This window comes from Portunus trituberculatus, chromosome 4, assembly GCF_017591435.1.
Source record: "Portunus trituberculatus isolate SZX2019 chromosome 4, ASM1759143v1, whole genome shotgun sequence".
Classification (NCBI taxonomy): Eukaryota; Metazoa; Arthropoda; class Malacostraca; order Decapoda; family Portunidae; genus Portunus; species Portunus trituberculatus.
Window position 1 is genome coordinate 8454201 of NC_059258.1, and position 22135 is coordinate 8476335.

At 41.1% G+C, this 22135-nt stretch overlaps 1 protein-coding gene across 4 annotated transcripts; it reads left to right on the forward strand.

Annotated features, from left to right (window-relative positions):
• Window positions 1–21154, forward strand: LOC123511699. 4 transcript variants are annotated; one of them, XM_045267771.1, is made up of 7 exons: window positions 1–54; window positions 2111–2195; window positions 5785–5961; window positions 7793–7877; window positions 11468–11643; window positions 13480–13564; window positions 20984–21154. In XM_045267771.1, exons 4-7 carry the CDS (start codon window positions 7803–7805, stop codon window positions 21041–21043), a joined length of 396 nt encoding a protein of 131 aa, XP_045123706.1. In that variant the 5' UTR covers window positions 1–54; window positions 2111–2195; window positions 5785–5961; window positions 7793–7802; the 3' UTR covers window positions 21044–21154. The 4 variants fall into 4 exon arrangements, with proteins under 4 accessions (XP_045123706.1, XP_045123707.1, XP_045123709.1 ...); XM_045267772.1 differs by having other exon boundaries at window positions 2–54; window positions 2114–2195; XM_045267774.1 differs by having other exon boundaries at window positions 10–54; window positions 13483–13564.
• Window positions 21155–22135: the final 981 nt, after the last annotated feature.

Sequence of the window (22135 nt, forward strand, 5' to 3'; positions counted from 1 at the left end):
CCAGAACACCACTGCCACCCCAGCTGAGGTCCTCCCACGCACTGAGGCCTCCAGGTACTTATTCCTTTTCAGACTCTCTCATTCAAGTGTTGTGACCATATTCCAATATACTTAGGTAACACATCTTCACTACTTTGAAAGACTTGTTGAGGTTACACCAGTTTTTAAGGTATTTTTTTCAGGACTAATGACAAATTTACATGATTTTTAGGTTATTAACAGTAGGAATCCCTTAAGAATCTAACTAATCATCTCTGTGGCCTTTGAAAATGGCTTTGATGAGAGCAGTGCATTTCTAAATATGAATCTTGATTTACCTAGTCATATCATTTTATCTGTTTGTTGAATGGAAGGAAATTCTAAATGAAAACTAATGGTGCTGGTGTCTGGCATACATTCTTTTCATTGATGCAATGCTGTGCTTTTAATCACCTTTCTGATACTTCTGCTGTGTACTCGTCTTGTAATTTTAAGATTTTTGCCTGTTATATTCTGGCGACAAAAGTTGTATTTTTTTATTTATTTATTTATTTTTTTATTTATTTTTTTTACGGTAAGGACTATAGTCCCTGTAGGCACACCTGAAGAGTGTATGGGAAGCGCTGTTCAGGTTCCGCCCATTACTGGTGCAGGCAATTCTATTTATAGTGGTACCCATATTAGGGCCCATATCACCACCCAAGCTCATCTTGAGTGTAACCACCTAGAACCTGGGTATCATGGTGATATGTAGGTAACTTTGAACCACTCGAGAAATGGCAAAGAGTTTTAAGGCTGTACGTGGTGGGATTCGAACCTACGCGTGGACGTCTTCCCGATCCCACGCTCACCACCTTATCCACTATTGTATATTTTCTATTGCTTAAGGTTTTTTATGGATTTTAATTTCATATACAGTAAGGTCCCGGGTTACGTCGGTCTCGAGTTACGTCAAACTCGCACTTACGTCAGTCCACTATAAGACAATTTAAGATTTAAAAAATTGAAAATTTATAAATCGTAAAGCGCGGGTTTATTGTTATTGTTGGCCGCCAGGCGTCACTAGTGGTTATCCACCACACCGCCCGCCTCATGCTTGAATACAATAACACTCTACGTACCTCAGTTCCACCACACCGTCGCCCCTGGCAAGAGTGTTCCTACATCTGCGTTTGCTGACTATCTTTGTATCTTGCTCAATGGCACCAAAAAAAAACTCCTGAGTGATAGCAGTGATGCTAAGAAAAAGAAAACCATTACGCTACAAGAAAAAGTGGACATAATTAAAAGACATGAGAAGGAGGCAGCAGCTGTGTGTAAGGGAGTGAAGAAGAAAATGGGAAGCCCGTTACCATGACAACCTTGGGGGGCTCACACACCTATCACAACAATAACAACTCCGGAGCCTTCGCCTGGGCCACACGACACTCGCAGCTCACTTGCACCGTCTGCGCTTGTCTGCTGATCCCTATTGCCCTTTCCTATTGCATTTCCTGCTCCGCTGCCCACGTTTCAACTCCCACCGCACTGCACTACGCTCCCAGCTGTCCACCCTGGGCGTCACAACATTCGACCTGCCCACCCTCCTGGCGGCCTCAGGCGTCCACCCTCTGGCAACATGCAGTCCTTCGCGTTCGCGGCCCTAATCAACAACAAAAACAAGCTTGTGTTTCATATTCCTACATACTTGTGAATAATATAACAATATAACCTTTACTTATATAACGCTTCTACTCCTACCGCACTCCACAAAGTTCCCAGCTGTCCGCCCTGGGCGTCACAACATTCGACCTGCCCACCCTCCTGGCGGCCTCAGACCGCCCTCTCGGCAACCCGCAGTCCTTCGTGTTCGCGGCCCTAATCAATATATTCCTACATAGTTGTAAATAATATACCAATATAACAATATAACCTTTACTTACCTGAATAACCATAAAAAAATATTGGTTGAAAACTCGATAATATGCTTTGAAAGTACAAAAACTCGAGTTACGTACAAAATTGACTTACGTCATGTTTCAGGAACGTAACTCTGACGTAACTCGGGACCTTACTGTAAATTTAAATATTCTTGTTTCCATCATAACACTTCTGGTTCGCAACTTTATCTTCACTCTTTTACTTTGATCAGCAGGTCCTTCATGGAGGGACTGGGGGTGATTGAACAGCCACCCATTGCCTGCAACAAAACTCTCCAAAGTGTTGGGATGCCAGAGGTGAGCTGGAGTGTTGACATTGCTCATACCTAGCTGCTGCTTCTGATCCATACTACTTCCTTCCATCCATCTTTCCCTTCTTTTTAATGCACTCTTCCACACTCACACACTGTGTGCAGTGATAATGATGTATTACATGGAGTCCTCAGTTTTAAATTTAAAGTTAAAAACACACTACAGGTTGAACCTACCAAATCTGGCAACCACCGGACCTTAGACTTGCCGGACCATGGAAAATTCCGAACTATAGGTGGTCCACAAAACACCCTCTGTATATTTACCCTGCATTATACAAGTGTAGCTGTAACATTGTTTTGATATATGATAGTTATACATGCAGAAGTATATAGAAAAACACGTAAAATTAAGTTCAGCATGGAAAATTTTGCCCTCGCCATTATCATCTCGCCGGACACAGGGACGTTACCAGCGCGCCGAAGCTTAAATCACTGTATGAGAGCATTGTTTAAATCACTGCTTTTACCCTCCTTAAGTGTTCTATGAACCTCCATGTTCTTGCTCTCACACTCACAGTAAAACTTGAGAAGTTGATTCTTCTGTTTTTTAAAATTTTTTATATCATAGACTGTTGATGAGCCAATGTTGTACTGTTGGCATAGAAACCGCACTGAAACACCTCTTTATCTACCTTCCTCAATAGGTCCACTTTCTGTTGCACTGATATTGTCATTTGTTCGCCCTTTTTGGGGCGTTCACACACAACACTATCACTTCCTGGTCGCTTGGAAGCCATGTTTAGGGGCAAATATTACAGAAAAAAAATGTTAATGCACCTGGGTGGGTGGTGCTTGCAATGAGCGGCAGCGTGGTTTCTGATCCAAATTTGACCCAGAATGCCCGGGTTCCAAAACACAGTACAGCGCCACTGCGTCCTAGCGGTGGTCCGGCAAATCACTCCGGCCAATTCAAAAATTCCGGCAAACAAACATTTTGCTGGATGAAAGAATACCAGATTAAGGAGGTTCAACCTGTACTATCACGCATGCATGTCCCTAAAATTTAACATGAAAGACAAAAAGATTCATCCACATCTCTAGTTTTACATTTTGTTCATCACTCACTACCCACATTTTAGGCACAGTGCACACTTCCTGTGTGTCACATTATCCTTGCTAATATAGCCAACTTTCCTGCTATTGTTGTAATTATCCCCTTCATTACTGCAGCCACTGATCATTGTAAACAAGGCACTCTCCTTCTCCCATACCATATCATCATCTTTACCCATGCATGTGTGCGCCTCACACCCAGACAGAATCGTCAAGTGCTGAGAGGTTTGCTACACTACTTTCAGTTTCACTGTCTCTTATCTCTTTTTTCAGGATCATTAATTAAATATTACTCATCTGGAGAGTGTTCCAGTAAGTGTGTCCTCACTTCACTATCTGTCTTATAATTATGGTAGTGGTCATTACTGCTATTATATCTAATATGAAGCAAACTTATGAGTTTTCCCAAGGCTGATTAAAGATATTCATGTGTGGACTATGGTAGTAGGGTAAGACTGGGTTAAATTGAACATGGTCGTGTAAGAAACAGCATGCATAGTGTCTGCCCTATCAAGAGTATGTTTTCCAATCATGTTAAAGGAAGAAAATGGGAGATTCCAAGATGGTGGTAGAACATTGATGATGTGAGGATGATATCATTTTTGCACTAATAATATAGTGTTTTATGATTATCAAACATACTGATTCTCATTAGTGTCTAGTTATAGATCCCAAAGAGAGAGAGAGAGAGAGAGAGAGAGAGAGAGAGAGAGAGAGAAGTTAATCCCTACTACCTGTGTTGCCTCCTTTTCTTTCCCCACATCAGTCATCCTTTTGTGTCTTTGGAGGGAGAGAGCAGGTGAGGACAGGGTAGGAGATCACAGTCAATGACCAATTGGTTTAGTTTTACAGAAAAGGTCGACAGACACGTGTCCAAATGTGTAGTGGAAAATAAAGCAAAAATATCGTCAATTCAGTTTGGTTGATTCCCCTAAATTTTCATGATGAGTGTTTGGAAGAAGCCATCAGGATCGTTATGACTGAACCACTTTATGAAGGGAAGAGAACCAGCCAAGCCAGCCAAGGGGAAGAAAAGGCCCACTTTAGTGGTGGCTCTCTACAAAGAGAAAAATGGCAGCCAAAATTAGGGAGCAAATGCCTCAATACCTCCCTCTTAAAGGAAGAAAAGTCTTAGGAAGTTGGAAATACAGATGCAGGGAATTCCAGAGTTTACCAGTGGAAGGTATGAATGATTGAGAGTACTGGTTAACTCTTGCGTTAGAGAGTTGGTCAGAATAGGGATGAGAGGAAGAAGAAAGCCTTGTGCAGGAAGGCTGTAGGAGGAGGGGAGGCATGCAGAAGAGTTAGCATGAAAATGGCATTAAAAGATAGAAAGAGATGCAATATTTCGGTGGTGAGAAAGAGGCTGAAGACAGTTAGTCAGAGGAGGGGAGTTGATGAGACGAAAAGCTTATGATTCCTCCCTATCTAGTAAAAGTGTGTGACTGGAATCCCCACAAACATGCAAAGAATACTCCATACAGGGACGGATAAGGCCCCTATATAGAGTAAGCAGTTGGAAGGGCGAGAGAAACTGGCAGAGACGCCTCAGAACGTTTAACTTCATAGAACCTGTTTTAGCAAGAGATGAGATGTGAAGTTTCCAGTTAAGAGTATGACTAAAGGACAGACCGAGGATATTCAGTATGGAAGAGGGAGACAGCTGTGTGTCATTGAAGAAGAGGGGATAGTTGTCTGGAAGGTTGTTTCAAGTTGATAGATGGAAGAATTGAGTTTTAGGGCACTGAACACTATTAAATTTTCTCTGCCCCAATCCCAGATCTTAGAAAGATGAAAAGTCAGGCATTCTGTGGCATCCCTGTGTGATCTATTGACTTCCTGAAGGAAAAATTAAACAAAATGATTGGCAATTCATTTTAGCCTATTTCCCTGAACTTTTTGATATGATGGTTTGGAAGAAGCCATCAGCAGCGCTATGGCAATCTGACATTTAACGATTGAACTGGACACTGAGTTGTTATTAATATGTTGAAGTGAAATAATAATACTGTGAAGTAATTATTGTTCATCTTGTCCAGTTTTATATCTTTGTAAACAAAATCTTTTGTAATAGTGTTAATGTAAGAGTTACGAGATGTATAGTTGTGAGGATGAAATTAGTGAGAAAAACAGTGTTTAAAAGATCATAGCAGTCTTATGATATAGACAAAGGGTGGAGAAGCATGGCAGTGAGGCATGGAGTTAGGCAAGAGTCTAGGAGGGAGAGATAACACACGTGATAAAGGGTACACGAGGGTTCAAGGTTAAGCTGTCAGCCTCAACTCTCTGCAATTAAACATTTGTTTCTTGTCTTTTTTTCTTGAATTGTCTAAATCTAATTCTTATCAAATTTATGCCCGCTAGGACATAAAAGCATTCATAACATTAAAGATAAATAAAGTGTGACAAATTGGGTAACTCTGAAAGACGGAGATTGTGAGCATGATTCAATCCTTTAGAAATACAATTAGTAAGAAGAAACATTCACCAATACCTCCAATGCTTGTTGTCCTTGGCAGGGAGGTGAGAATAACCCACCTGGGTATGAGGCAGTGCTACTTATAGAGGCCTCTCAATGAGCCATGTGCATCACCCCAGCAACCCTCGACTCCCAACGGCCACAATCCGTCCAAGCAACTGCCCCAGAACACCACTGCCACCCCAGCTGAGGTCCTCTTATGCACTGAGGCCTCCAGGTACTTATTCCTCCTCAGACTCTCTCATTCAAGTGTTGTGACCATATTCCAATATACTTATTTAACACATCTTCACTATTTTGAAAGACTTGTTGAGGTTACACCAGTTTTTAAGGTATTTTTTTCAGGACTAATGACAAATTTACATGATTATTAGGTTATTAACAGTAGGAATCCCTTAAGAACCTAAGTAATCATCTCTGCAGCTTTTGAAAATGGCTTTGATGAGAGCAGTGTATTTCTAAATATGAATCTTGATTTACTTAGTAATATCATTTTATGTGTTTGTTGAATGGAAGGAAATTTTAAATGAAAACTAATGGTGCTGGTGTCAGGCATACATTCTTTTCATTGATGCATTGCTGTGCTTTTAATCACCTTTCTAATACTTCTACTGTGTACTCGTCTTGTAATTCTAAGATTTTTGCCTGTTATATTCTGGCGACAAAAGTTGTATTTTTATTTATTTATTTATTTTTTATTTATTTTTTACGGTAAGGACTATAGTCCTGTAGGCACACTTGAAGAGTGTATGGGAAGCGCTGTTCAGGTTCCGCCCATTACTGGCGCAGGCAATTCTATTTATAGTGGTACCCATATTAGGGCCCATATCACCACCCAAGCTCATCTTGAGTGTAACCACCTAGAACCTGGGTATCATGGTGATATGTAGGTAACTTTGAACCACTCGAGAAATGGCAAAGAGTTTTAAGGCTGTACGTGGTGGGATTCGAACCTACGCGTGGACGTCTTCCCGATCCCACGCTCACCACCTTATCCACTATTGTATATTTTCTATTGCTTAAGGTTTTTTTTTATGGATTTTAATTTCATATACAGTAAGGTCCCGGGTTACGTCGGTCTCGAGTTACGTCAAACTCGCACTTACGTCAGTCCACTATAAGACAATTTAAGATTTAAAAAATTGAAAATTTATAAATCGTAAAGCGCGGGGTTTATTGTTATTGTTGGCCGCCAGGCGTCACTAGTGGTTATCCACCACACCGCCCGCCTCATGCTTGAATACAATAACGTACCTCAGTTCCACCACACCGTCGCCCCTGGCAAGAGTGTTCCTACATCTGCGTTTGCTGACTATCTTTGTATCTTGCTCAATGGCACCAAAAAAAACTCCTGAGTGATAGCAGTGATGCTAAGAAAAAGAAAACCATTACGCTACAAGAAAAAGTGGACATAATTAAAAGACATGAGAAGGAGGCAGCAGCTGTGTGTAAGGGAGTGAAGAAGAAAATGGGAAGCCCGTTACCATGACAACCTTGGGGGGCTCACACACCTATCACAACAATAACAACTCCGGAGCCTTCGCCTGGGCCACACGACACTCGCAGCTCACTTGCACCGTCTGCGCTTGTCTGCTGATCCCTATTGCCCTTTCCTATTGCATTTCCTGCTCCGCTGCCCACGTTTCAACTCCCACCGCACTGCACTACGCTCCCAGCTGTCCACCCTGGGCGTCACAACATTCGACCTGCCCACCCTCCTGGCGGCCTCAGACCGCCCCTCTCGGCAACCCGCAGTCCTTCGTGTTCGCGGCCCTAATCAATATATTCCTACATAGTTGTAAATAATATACCAATATAACAATATAACCTTTTACTTACCTGAATAACCATAAAAAAATATTGGTTGAAAACTCGATAATATGCTTTGAAAGTACAAAAACTCGAGTTACGTACAAAATTGACTTACGTCATGTTTCAGGAACGTAACTCTGACGTAACTCGGGACCTTACTGTAAATTTAAATATTCTTGTTTCCATCATAACACTTCTGGTTCGCAACTTTATCTTCACTCTTTTACTTTGATCAGCAGGTCCTTCATGGAGGGACTGGGGGTGATTGAACAGCCACCCATTGCCTGCAACAAAACTCTCCAAAGTGTTGGGATGCCAGAGGTGAGCTGGAGTGTTGACATTGCTCATACCTAGCTGCTGCTTCTGATCCATACTACTTCCTTCCATCCATCTTTCCCTTCTTTTTAATGCACTCTTCCACACTCACACACTGTGTGCAGTGATAATGATGTATTACATGGAGTCCTCAGTTTTAAATTTAAAGTTAAAAACACACTACAGGTTGAACCTACCAAATCTGGCAACCACCGGACCTTAGACTTGCCGGACCATGGAAAATTCCGAACTATAGGTGGTCCACAAAACACCCTCTGTATATTTACCCTGCATTATACAAGTGTAGCTGTAACATTGTTTTGATATATGATAGTTATACATGCAGAAGTATATAGAAAAACACGTAAAATTAAGTTCAGCATGGAAAATTTTTGCCCTCGCCATTATCATCTCGCCGGACACAGGGACGTTACCAGCGCGCCGAAGCTTAAATCACTGTATGAGAGCATTGTTTAAATCACTGCTTTTACCCTCCTTAAGTGTTCTATGAACCTCCATGTTCTTGCTCTCACACTCACAGTAAAACTTGAGAAGTTGATTCTTCTGTTTTTAAAATTTTTTTATATCATAGACTGTTGATGAGCCAATGTTGTACTGTTGGCATAGAAACCGCACTGAAACACCTTTATCTAGCTTCCTCAATAGGTCCACTTTCTGTTGCACTGATATTGTCATTTGTTCGCCCTTTTTTTGGGGCGTTCACACACAACACTATCACTTCCTGGTCGCTTGGAAGCCATGTTTAGGGGCAAATATTACAGAAAAAAAATGTTAATGCACCTGGGTGGGTGGTGCTTGCAATGAGCGGCAGCGTGGTTTCTGATCCAAATTTGACCCAGAATGCCCGGGTTCCAAAACACAGTACAGCGCCACTGCGTCCTAGCGGTGGTCCGGCAAATCACTCCGGCCAATTCAAAAATTCCGGCAAACAAACATTTTGCTGGATGAAAGAATACCAGATTAAGGAGGTTCAACCTGTACTATCACGCATGCATATCCCTAAAATTTAACATGAAAGACAAAAAGATTCATCCACATCTTTAGTTTTACATTTTGTTCATCACTCACTACCCACATTTTAGGCACAGTGCACACTTCCTGTGTGTCACATTATCCTTGCTAATAGAGTCAACTTTCCTGCTATTGTTGGAATTATCCCTTCATTACTGCAGCCACTCATCATTGTAAACAAGGCATTCTCCTTCTCCCATACCATATCATCATCTTTACCCATGCATGTGTGCGCCTCACACCCAGACAGAATCGTCAAGTGCTGAGAGGTTTGCTACACTACTTTCAGTTTCACTGTCTCTTATCTCTTTTTTCAGGATCATTAATTAAATATTACTCATCTGGAGAGTGTTCCAGTAAGTGTGTCCTCACTTCACTATCTGTCTTATAATTATGGTAGTGGTCATTACTGCTATTATATCTAATATGAAGCAAACTTATGAGTTTTCCCAAGGCTGATTAAAGATATTCATGTGTGGACTATGGTAGTAGGGTAAGACTGGGTTAAATTGAACATGGTCGTGTAAGAAACAGCATGCATAGTGTCTGCCCTATCAAGAGTATGTTTTCCAATCATGTTAAAGGAAGAAAATGGGAGATTCCAAGATGGTGGTAGAACATTGATGATGTGAGGATGATATCATTTTTGCACTAATAATATAGTGTTTTATGATTATCAAACATACTGATTCTCATTAGTGTCTAGTTATAGATCCCAAAGAGAGAGAGAGAGAGAGAGAGAGAGAGAGAGAGAGAGAGAGAAAGTTAATCCCTACTACCTGTGTTGCCTCCTTTTCTTTCCCCCACATCAGTCATCCTTTTGTGTCTTTGGAGGAGAGAGCAGGTGAGGACAGGGTAGGAGATCACAGTCAATGACCAATTGGTTTAGTTTTACAGAAAAGGTCGACAGACACGTGTCCAAATGTGTAGTGGAAAATAAAGCAAAAATATCGTCAATTCAGTTTGGTTGATTCCCTAAATTTTCATGATGAGTGTTTGGAAGAAGCCATCAGGATCGTTATGACTGAACCACTTTATGAAGGGAAGAGAACCAGCCAAGCCAGCCGAGGGAAAAAAGGCCCACTTTAGTGGTGGCTCTCTACAAAGAGAAAAATGGCAGCCAAAATTAGGGAGCAAATGCCTCAATACCTCCGCTTAAAGGAAGAAAAGTCTTAGGAAGTTGGAAATACAGATGCAGGGAATTCCAGAGTTTACCAGTGGAAGGTATGAATGATTGAGAGTACTGGTTAACTCTTGCGTTAGAGAGTTGGTCAGAATAGGGATGAGAGGAAGAAGAAAGCCTTGTGCAGGAAGGCTGTAGGAGGAGGGGAGGCATGCAGAAGAGTTAGCATGAAAATGGCATTAAAAGATAGAAAGAGATGCAATATTTCGGTGGTGAGAAAGAGGCTGAAGACAGTTAGTCAGAGGAGGGGAGTTGATGAGACGAAAAGCTTATGATTCCTCCCTATCTAGTAAAAGTGTGTGACTGGAATCCCCACAAACATGCAAAGAATACTCCATACAGGGACGGATAAGGCCCCTATATAGAGTAAGCAGTTGGAAGGGCGAGAGAAACTGGCAGAGACGCCTCAGAACGTTTAACTTCATAGAACCTGTTTTAGCAAGAGATGAGATGTGAAGTTTCCAGTTAAGAGTATGACTAAAGGACAGACCGAGGATATTCAGTATGGAAGAGGGAGACAGCTGTGTGTCATTGAAGAAGAGGGGATAGTTGTCTGGAAGGTTGTTTCAAGTTGATAGATGGAAGAATTGAGTTTTAGGGCACTGAACACTATTAAATTTTCTCTGCCCCAATCCCAGATCTTAGAAAGATGAAAAGTCAGGCATTCTGTGGCATCCCTGCGTGATCTATTGACTTCCTGAAGGAAAAATTAAACAAAATGATTGGCAATTCATTTTAGCCTATTTCCCTGAACTTTTTTGATATGATGGTTTGGAAGAAGCCATCAGCAGCGTTATGGCAATCTGACATTTAACGATTGAACTGGACACTGAGTTGTTATTAATATGTTGAAGTGAAATAATAATACTGTGAAGTAATTATTGTTCATCTTGTCCAGTTTTATATCTTTGTAAACAAAATCTTTTGTAATAGTGTTAATGTAAGAGTTACGAGATGTATAGTTGTGAGGATGAAATTAGTGAGAAAAAACAGTGTTTAAAAAGATCATAGCAGTCTTATGATATAGACAAAGGGTGGAGAAGCATGGCAGTGAGGCATGGAGTTAGGCAAGAGTCTAGGAGGGAGAGATAACACACGTGATAAAGGGTACACGAGGGTTCAAGGTTAAGCTGTCAGCCTCAACTCTCTGCAATTAAACATTTGTTTCTTGTCTTTTTTTCTTGAATTGTCTAAATCTAATTCTTATCAAATTTATGCCCGCTAGGACATAAAAGCATTCATAACATTAAAGATAAATAAAGTGTGACAAATTGGGTAACTCTGAAAGACGGGAGATTGTGAGCATGATTCAATCCTTTAGAAATACAATTAGTAAGAAGAAACATTCACCAATACCTCCAATGCTTGTTGTCCTTGGCAGGGAGGTGAGAATAACCCACCTGGGTATGAGGCAGTGCTACTTATAGAGGCCCTCAATGAGCCATGTGCATCACCCCAGCAACCCTCGACTCCCAACGGCCACAATCCATCCAAGCAACTGCCCCAGAACACCACTGCCACCCCAGCTGAGGTCCTCCCACGCACTGAGGCCTCCAGGTACTTATTCCTTTTCAGACTCTCTCATTCAAGTGTTGTGACCATATTCCAATATACTTAGGTAACACATCTTCACTACTTTGAAAGACTTGTTGAGGTTACACCAGTTTTTAAGGTATTTTTTTCAGGACTAATGACAAATTTACATGATTTTTAGGTTATTAACAGTAGGAATCCCTTAAGAATCTAACTAATCATCTCTGTGGCCTTTGAAAATGGCTTTGATGAGAGCAGTGCATTTCTAAATATGAATCTTGATTTACCTAGTCATATCATTTTATCTGTTTGTTGAATGGAAGGAAATTCTAAATGAAAACTAATGGTGCTGGTGTCTGGCATACATTCTTTTCATTGATGCAATGCTGTGCTTTTAATCACCTTTCTGATACTTCTGCTGTGTACTCGTCTTGTAATTTTAAGATTTTTGCCTGTTATATTCTGGCGACAAAAGTTGTATTTTTTTATTTATTTATTTATTTTTTTATTTATTTTTTTTACGGTAAGGACTATAGTCCCTGTAGGCACACCTGAAGAGTGTATGGGAAGCGCTGTTCAGGTTCCGCCCATTACTGGCGCAGGCAATTCTATTTATAGTGGTACCCATATTAGGGCCCATATCACCACCCAAGCTCATCTTGAGTGTAACCACCTAGAACCTGGGTATCATGGTGATATGTAGGTAACTTTGAACCACTCGAGAAATGGCAAAGAGTTTTAAGGCTGTACGTGGTGGGATTCGAACCTACGCGTGGGCGTCTTCGATCCCACGCTCACCACCTTATCCACTATTGTATATTTTCTATTGCTTAAGGTTTTTTTTTATGGATTTTAATTTCATATACAGTAAGGTCCCGGGTTACGTCGGTCTCGAGTTACGTCAAACTCGCACTTACGTCAGTCCACTATAAGACAATTTAAGATTTAAAAAATTGAAAATTTATAAATCGTAAAGCGCGGGTTTATTGTTATTGTTGGCCGCCAGGCGTCACTAGTGGTTATCCACCACACCGCCCGCCTCATGCTTGAATACAATAACGTACCTCAGTTCCACCACACCGTCGCCCCTGGCAAGAGTGTTCCTACATCTGCGTTTGCTGACTATCTTTGTATCTTGCTCAATGGCACCAAAAAAAAAACTCCTGAGTGATAGCAGTGATGCTAAGAAAAAGAAAACCATTACGCTACAAGAAAAAGTGGACATAATTAAAAGACATGAGAAGGGAGGCAGCAGCTGTGTGTAAGGGAGTGAAGAAGAAAATGGGAAGCCCGTTACCATGACAACCTTGGGGGGCTCACACACCTATCACAACAATAACAACTCCGGAGCCTTCGCCTGGGCCACACGACACTCGCAGCTCACTTGCACCGTCTGCGCTTGTCTGCTGATCCCTATTGCCCTTTCCTATTGCATTTCCTGCTCCGCTGCCCACGTTTCAACTCCCACCGCACTGCACTACGCTCCCAGCTGTCCACCCTGGGCGTCACAACATTCGACCTGCCCACCCTCCTGGCGGCCTCAGACCGCCCCTCTCGGCAACCCGCAGTCCTTCGTGTTCGCGGCCCTAATCAATATATTCCTACATAGTTGTAAATAATATACCAATATAACAATATAACCTTTTACTTACCTGAATAACCATAAAAAAATATTGGTTGAAAACTCGATAATATGCTTTGAAAGTACAAAACTCGAGTTACGTACAAAATTGACTTACGTCATGTTTCAGGAACGTAACTCTGACGTAACTCGGGACCTTACTGTAAATTTAAATATTCTTGTTTCCATCATAACACTTCTGGTTCGCAACTTTATCTTCACTCTTTTACTTTGATCAGCAGGTCCTTCATGGAGGGACTGGGGGTGATTGAACAGCCACCCATTGCCTGCAACAAAACTCTCCAAAGTGTTGGGATGCCAGAGGTGAGCTGGAGTGTTGACATTGCTCATACCTAGCTGCTGCTTCTGATCCATACTACTTCCTTCCATCCATCTTTCCCTTCTTTTTAATGCACTCTTCCACACTCACACACTGTGTGCAGTGATAATGATGTATTACATGGAGTCCTCAGTTTTAAATTTAAAGTTAAAAACACACTACAGGTTGAACCTACCAAATCTGGCAACCACCGGACCTTAGACTTGCCGGACCATGGAAAATTCCGAACTATAGGTGGTCCACAAAACACCCTCTGTATATTTACCCTGCATTATACAAGTGTAGCTGTAACATTGTTTTGATATATGATAGTTATACATGCAGAAGTATATAGAAAAACACGTAAAATTAAGTTCAGCATGGAAAATTTTGCCCTCGCCATTATCATCTCGCCGGACACAGGGACGTTACCAGCGCGCCGAAGCTTAAATCACTGTATGAGAGCATTGTTTAAATCACTGCTTTTACCCTCCTTAAGTGTTCTATGAACCTCCATGTTCTTGCTCTCACACTCACAGTAAAACTTGAGAAGTTGATTCTTCTGTTTTTAAAATTTTTTTATATCATAGACTGTTGATGAGCCAATGTTGTACTGTTGGCATAGAAACCGCACTGAAACACCTTTATCTAGCTTCCTCAATAGGTCCACTTTCTGTTGCACTGATATTGTCATTTGTTCGCCCTTTTTGGGGCGTTCACACTAACACTATCACTTCCTGGTCGCTTGGAAGCCATGTTTAGGGGCAAATATTACAGAAAAAAAATGTTAATGCACCTGGGTGGGTGGTGCTTGCAATGAGCGGCAGCGTGGTTTCTGATCCAAATTTGACCCAGAATGCCCGGGTTCCAAAACACAGTACAGCGCCACTGCGTCTAGCGGTGGTCCGGCAAATCACTCCGGCCAATTCAAAAATTCCGGCAAACAAACATTTTGCTGGATGAAAGAATACCAGATTAAGGAGGTTCAACCTGTACTATCACGCATGCATGTCCCTAAAATTTAACATGAAAGACAAAAAGATTCATCCACATCTCTAGTTTTACATTTTGTTCATCACTCACTACCCACATTTTAGGCACAGTGCACACTTCCTGTGTGTCACATTATCCTTGCTAATATAGCCAACTTTCCTGCTATTGTTGTAATTATCCCCTTCATTACTGCAGCCACTGATCATTGTAAACAAGGCACTCTCCTTCTCCCATACCATATCATCATCTTTACCCATGCATGTGTGCGCCTCACACCCAGACAGAATCGTCAAGTGCTGAGAGGTTTGCTACACTACTTTCAGTTTCACTGTCTCTTATCTCTTTTTTCAGGATCATTAATTAAATATTACTCATCTGGAGAGTGTTCCAGTAAGTGTGTCCTCACTTCACTATCTGTCTTATAATTATGGTAGTGGTCATTACTGCTATTATATCTAATATGAAGCAAACTTATGAGTTTTCCCAAGGCTGATTAAAGATATTCATGTGTGGACTATGGTAGTAGGGTAAGACTGGGTTAAATTGAACATGGTCGTGTAAGAAACAGCATGCATAGTGTCTGCCCTATCAAGAGTATGTTTTCCAATCATGTTAAAGGAAGAAAATGGGAGATTCCAAGATGGTGGTAGAACATTGATGATGTGAGGATGATATCATTTTTGCACTAATAATATAGTGTTTTATGATTATCAAACATACTGATTCTCATTAGTGTCTAGTTATAGATCCCAAAGAGAGAGACATTCAAGTGTTGTGACCATATTCCAATATACTTAGGTAACACATCTTCACTACTTTGAAAGACTTGTTGAGGTTACACCAGTTTTAAGGTATTTTTCAGGACTAATGACAAATTTACATGATTTTTAGGTTATTAACAGTAGGAATCCTTAAGAATCTAACTAATCATCTCTGTGGCCTTTGAAAATGGCTTTGATGAGAGCAGTGCATTTCTAAATATGAATCTTGATTTACCTAGTCATATCATTTTATCTGTTTGTTGAATGGAAGGAAATTCTAAATGAAAACTAATGGTGCTGGTGTCTGGCATACATTCTTTTCATTGATGCAATGCTGTGCTTTTAATCACCTTTCTGATACTTCTGCTGTGTACTCGTCTTGTAATTTTAAGATTTTTGCCTGTTATATTCTGGCGACAAAAGTTGTATTTTTTTATTTATTTATTTATTTTTTTATTTATTTATTTTACGGTAAGGACTATAGTCCCTGTAGGCACACCTGAAGAGTGTATGGGAAGCGCTGTTCAGGTTCCGCCCATTACTGGTGCAGGCAATTCTATTTATAGTGGTACCCATATTAGGGGCCCATATCACCACCCAAGCTCATCTTGAGTGTAACCACCTAGAACCTGGGTATCATGGTGATATGTAGGTAACTTTGAACCACTCGAGAAATGGCAAAGAGTTTTAAGGCTGCACGTGGTGGGATTCGAACCTATGCGTGACGTCTTCCCGATCCCACGCTCACCACCTTATCCACTATTGTATATTTTCTATTGCTTAAGGGTTTTTATGGATTTTAATTTCATATACAGTAAGGTCCCGGTTACGTCGGTCTCGAGTTACGTCAAACTCGCACTTACGTCAGTCCACTATAAGACAATTTAAGATTTAAAAATTGAAAATTTATAAATCGTAAAGCGCGGGTTTATTGTTATTGTTGGCCAGGCGTCACTAGTGGTTATCCACCACACCGCCTCCTCATGCTTGAATACAATAACACTCTACGCACTCTCAGTTCCACCACACCGTCGCCCCTGGCAAGAGTGTTCCTACATCTGCGTTTGCTGACTATCTTTGTATCTTGCTCAATGGCACCAAAAAAAAACTCCTGAGTGATAGCAGTGATGCTAAGAAAAGAAAACCATTACGCTACAAGAAAAAGTGGACATAATTAAAAGACATGAGAAGGAGGCAGCAGCTGTGTGTAAGGGAGTGAAGAAAATGGGAAGCCCGTTACCATGACAACCTTGGGGGCTCACACCTATCACAACAATAACAACTCCGGAGCCTTCGCCACACACGACACTCGCAGCTCACTTGCACCATCTGCGCTTGTCTGCTGATCCCTATTGCCCTTTCCTATTGCATTTCCTGCTCCGCTGCCCACGTTTCAACTCCCACACTGCACTCGCTCCCAGCTGTCCACCCTGGGCGTCACAACATTCGACCTGCCCACCCTCCTGGCGGCCTCAGGCGTCCACCCTCTGGCAACATGCAGTCCTTCGCGTTCGCGGCCCTAATCAACAACAAAAACAAGCTTGTGTTTCATATTCCTACATACTTGTGAATAATATAACAATATAACCTTTTACTTATATAACGCTCTACCGCACTCCACAAAGTTCCCAGCTGTCCGCCCTATCACATTCGACCTGCCCACCCTCCTGGCGGCCTCAGACCGCCCTCTCGGCAACCTGCAGTCCTTCGTGTTGTTAATCAATATACATAGTTGTAAATAATATACCAATATAACAATATAACCTCTTACTTACCTGAATAACCATAAAAATATTGGTTGAAAACTCGATAATATGCTTTGAAAGTACAAAACTCGAAATAAATTGACTTACGTCATGTTTCAGGATATGTAACTCTGACGTAACTCGGGACCTTACTGTAAATTTAAATATTCTTGTTTCCATCATAACACTTCACGCAACTTTATCTTCACTCTTTTACTTTGATCAGCAGGTGCTTCATGGAGGGACTGGGGTGATTGAACAGCCACCCATTGCCTGCAACAAAACTCTCAAAGTGTTGGGATGCCAGAGGTGAGCTGGAGTGTTGACATTGCTCATACCTAGCTGCTGCTTCTGATCCATACTACTTCCTTCCATCCATCTTTCCCTTCTTTTTAATGCACTCTTCCACACTCACACACTGTGTGCAGTGATAATGATGTATTACATGGAGTCCTCAGTTTTAAATTTAAAGTTAAAAACACACTACAGGTTGAACCTACCAAATCTGGCAACCACCTGACCTTAGACTTGGCGGACCATGGAAAATTCCGAACTATAGGTGGTCCACAAAACACCCTCTGTATATTTACCCTGCATTATACAAGTGAAGCTGTAACATTGTTTTGATATATGATAGTTATACATGCAGAAGTATATAGAAAAACACGTAAAATTAAGTTCAGCATGGAAAATTTTTGCCCTCGCCATTATCATCTCGCCGGACACAGGGACGTTACCAGCGCGCCGGAGCTTAAATCACTGTATGAGAGCATTGTTTAAATCACTGCTTTTACCCTCCTTAAGTGTTCTATGAACCTCCATATTCTTCTTGCTCTCACACTCACAGTAAAACTTGAGAAGTTGATTCTTCTGTTTTTTTAAAATTTTTTTTATATCATAGACTGTTGATGAGCCAATGTTGTACTGTTGGCATAGAAACCGCACTGAAACACCTCTTTATCTAGCTTCCTCAATAGGTTCACTTTCTGTTGCACTGATATTGTCATTTGTTCGCCCTTTTTTTTGGGCGTTCACACACAACACTATCACTTCCTGGTCGCTTGGAAGCCATGTTTAGGGGCAAATATTACAGAAAAAAAATGTTAATGCACCTGGGTGGGTGGTGCTTGCAATGAGCGGCAGCGTGGTTTCTGATCCAAATTTGACCCAGAATGCCCGGGTTCCAAAACACAGTACAGCGCCACTGCGTCCTAGCGGTGGTCCGCAAATCACTCCGGCCAATTAAAAATTCCGGCAAACAAACATTTTGCTGGATGAAAGAATACCAGATTAAGGAGGTTCAACCTGTACTATCACGCATGCATGTCCCTAAAATTTAACATGAAAGACAAAAAGATTCATCCACATCTCTAGTTTTACATTTTGTTCATCACTCACTACCCACATTTTAGGCACAGTGCACACTTCCTGTGTGTCACATTATCCTTGCTAATATAGCCAACTTTCCTGCTATTGTTGTAATTATCCCCTTCATTACTGCAGCCACTGATCATTGTAAACAAGGCACTCTCCTTCTCCCATACCATATCATCATCTTTACCCATGCATGTGCGCCTCACACCCAGACAGAATCGTCAAGTGCTGAGAGGTTTGCTACACTACTTTCAGTTTCACTGTCTCTTATCTCTTTTTTCAGGATCATTAATTAAATATTACTCATCTGGAGAGTGTTCCAGTAAGTGTGTCCTCACTTCACTATCTGTCTTATAATTATGGTAGTGGTCATTACTGCTATTATATCTAATATGAAGCAAACTTATGAGTTTTCCCAAGGCTGATTAAAGATATTCATGTGTGGACTATGGTAGTAGGGTAAGACTGGGTTAAATTGAACATGGTCGTGTAAGAAACAGCATGCATAGTGTCTGCCCTATCAAGAGTATGTTTTCCAATCATGTTAAAGGAAGAAAATGGGAGATTCCAAGATGGTGGTAGAACATTGATGATGTGAGGGATGATATCATTTTTTGCACTAATAATATAGTGTTTTATGATTATCAAACATACTGATTCTCATTAGTGTCTAGTTATAGATCCCAGAGAGAGAGAGAGAGAGAGAGAGAGAGAGAGAGAGAGAGAGAGAGAGAGAGAGAGAGAGAGTTAATCCCTACTACCTGTGTTGCCTCCTTTTCTTTCCCCCACATCAGTCATCCTTTTGTGTCTTTGGAGGGAGAGAGCAGGTGAGGACAGGGTAGGAGATCACAGTCAATGACCAATTGGTTTAGTTTTACAGAAAAGGTCGACAGACACGTGTCCAAATGTGTAGTGGAAAATAAAGCAAAAATATCGTCAATTCAGTTTGGTTGATTCCCCTAAATTTTCATGATGAGTGTTTGGAAGAAGCCATCAGGATCGTTATGACTGAACCACTTTATGAAGGGAAGAGAACCAGCCAAGCCAGCCGAGGGGAAAAAAAGGCCCACTTTAGTGGTGGCTCTCTACAAAGAGAAAAATGGCAGCCAAAATTTGGGAGCAAATGCCTCAATACCTCCCGCTTAAAGGAAGAAAAGTCTTAGGAAGTTGGAAATACAGATGCAGGGAATTCCAGAGTTTACCAGTGGAAGGTATGAATGATTGAGAGTACTGGTTAACTCTTGCGTTAGAGAGTTGGTCAGAATAGGGATGAGAGGAAGAAGAAAGCCTTGTGCAGGAAGGCTGTAGGAGGAGGGGAGGCATGCAGAAGAGTTAGCATGAAAATGGCATTAAAAGATAGAAAGAGATGCAATATTTCGGTGGTGAGAAAGAGGCTGAAGACAGTTAGTCAGAGGAGGGGAGTTGATGAGATGAAAAGCTTATGATTCCTCCCTATCTAGTAAAAGTGTGTGACTGGAATCCCCACAAACATGTAAAGAATACTCCATACAGGGACGGATAAGGCCCCTATATAGAGTAAGCAGTTGGAAGGGCGAGAGAAACTGGCAGAGACGCCTCAGAACGTTTAACTTCATAGAACCTGTTTTAGCAAGAGATGAGATGTGAAGTTTCCAGTTAAGAGTATGACTAAAGGACAGACCGAGGATATTCAGTATGGAAGAGGGAGACAGCTGTGTGTCATTGAAGAAGAGGGGATAGTTGTCTGGAAGGTTGTTTCAAGTTGATAGATGGAAGAATTGAGTTTTTAGGACACTGAACACTATTAAATTTTCTCTGCCCCAATCCCAGATCTTAGAAAGATGAAAAGTCAGGCATTCTGTGGCATCCCTGCGTGATCTATTGACTTCCTGAAGGAAAAATTAAACAAAATGATTGGCAATTCATTTTAGCCTATTTCCCTGAACTTTTTGATATGATGGTTTGGAAGAAGCAATCAGCAGCGTTATGGCAATCTGACATTTAACGATTGAACTGGACACTGAGTTGTTATTAATATGTTGAAGTGAAATAATAATACTGTGAAGTAATTATTGTTCATCTTGTCCAGTTTTATATTTTTGTAAACAAAATCTTTTGTAATAGTGTTAATGTAAGAGTTACGAGATGTATAGTTGTGAGGATGAAATTAGTGAGAAAAAACAGTGTTTAAAAAGATCATAGCAGTCTTATGATATAGACAAAGGGTGGAGAAGCATGGGAGTGAGGCATGGAGTTAGGCAAGAGTCTAGGAGGGAGAGATAACACACGTGATAAAGGGTATACGAGGGTTCAAGGTTAAGCTGTCAGCCTCAACTCTCTGCAATTAAACATTTGTTTCTTGTCTTTTTTTCTTGAATTGTCTAAATCTAATTCTTATCAAATTTATGCCCGCTAGGACATAAAAGCATTCATAACATTAAAGATAAATAAAGTGTGATAAATTGGGTAACTCTGAAAGACGGGAGATTGTGAGCATGATTCAATCCTTTAGAAATACAATTAGTAAGAAGAAACATTCACATACACCTCCATTGCTTGTTGTCCTTGGCAGGGAGGTGAGAATAACCCACCTGGGTATGAGGCAGTGCTACTTATAGAGGCCTCTCAATGAGCCATGTGTATCATCCCAGCAACCCTCGACTCCCAACGGCCACAATCCGTCCAAGCAACTGCCCCAGAACACTACTGCCACCCCAGCTGAGGTCCTCTTATGCACTGAGGCCTCCAGGTACTTATTCCTCCTCAGACTCTCTCATTCAAGTGTTGTGACCATATTCCAATATACTTATTTAACACATCTTCACTATTTTGAAAGACTTGTTGAGGTTACACCAGTTTTTAAGGTATTTTTTTCAGGACTAATGACAAATTTACATGATTTTTAGGTTATTAACAGTAGGAATCCCTTAAGAACCTAAGTAATCATCTCTGCAGCTTTTGAAAATGGCTTTGATGAGAGCAGTGCATTTCTAAATATGAATTTTGATTTACTTAGTAATATCATTTTATGTGTTTGTTGAATGGAAGGAAATTTTAAATGAAAACTAATGGTGCTGGTGTCAGGCATACATTCTTTTCATTGATGCATTGCTGTGCTTTTAATCACCTTTCTAATACTTCTGCTGTGTACTCGTCTTGTAATTCTAAGATTTTTGCCTGTTATATTCTGGCGACAAAAGTTGTATAGGCAAAGAGTTTTAAGGCTGTACGTGGGATTCGAACCTCACGCGTGACGCCTCCGATCCCACGCTCACCACCTTATCCACTATTGTATATTTTCTATTGCTTAAGGGTTTTTTATGGATTTTAATTTCATATACAGTAAGGTCCCGGGTTACATCGTCGGTCTCGAGTTAGTGTCAAACTCGCACTTTATCGTCAGTCCACTATAAGACAATTTAAGATTTAAAAATTGAAAATTTATAAATCGTGAAAGCTGGGTGTATTGTTATTGTTGGTCCAGAAGGTCACTAGTGCAGTTATCCACCACACCGCCCGCCTCATGCTTTGAATACAATAACACTTCACGTATTCTCAGCGTCTCCACCACACCGTCGCCCCTGGCAAGAGTGTTCCTACATCTGCGCTTGCTGACTATCTTAGTATCTTGCTCAATGGCACCAAAAAGAAAAAAACTCCTGAGTGATAGCAGTCAGCAGATGCTAAGAAAAGGAAAACCATTACGCTACAAGAAAAAGTGGAC

What these genes read in the sequence shown, in the direction of transcription:
- LOC123511699 (XM_045267771.1), top strand. Translation starts at nt 7,803, where the DNA reads ATGGAGGGACTGGGGGTGATTGAACAGCCACCCATTGCCTGCAACAAA. An exon ending in AAAGTGTTGGGATGCCAGAG is followed by an intron (nt 7,878 to 11,467) that starts GTGAGCTGGAGT and finishes TGTCCTTGGCAG; the next exon opens with GGAGGTGAGAATAACCCACC. An exon ending in AAAGTGTTGGGATGCCAGAG is followed by an intron (nt 13,565 to 20,983) that starts GTGAGCTGGAGT and finishes TGTCCTTGGCAG; the next exon opens with GGAGGTGAGAATAACCCACC.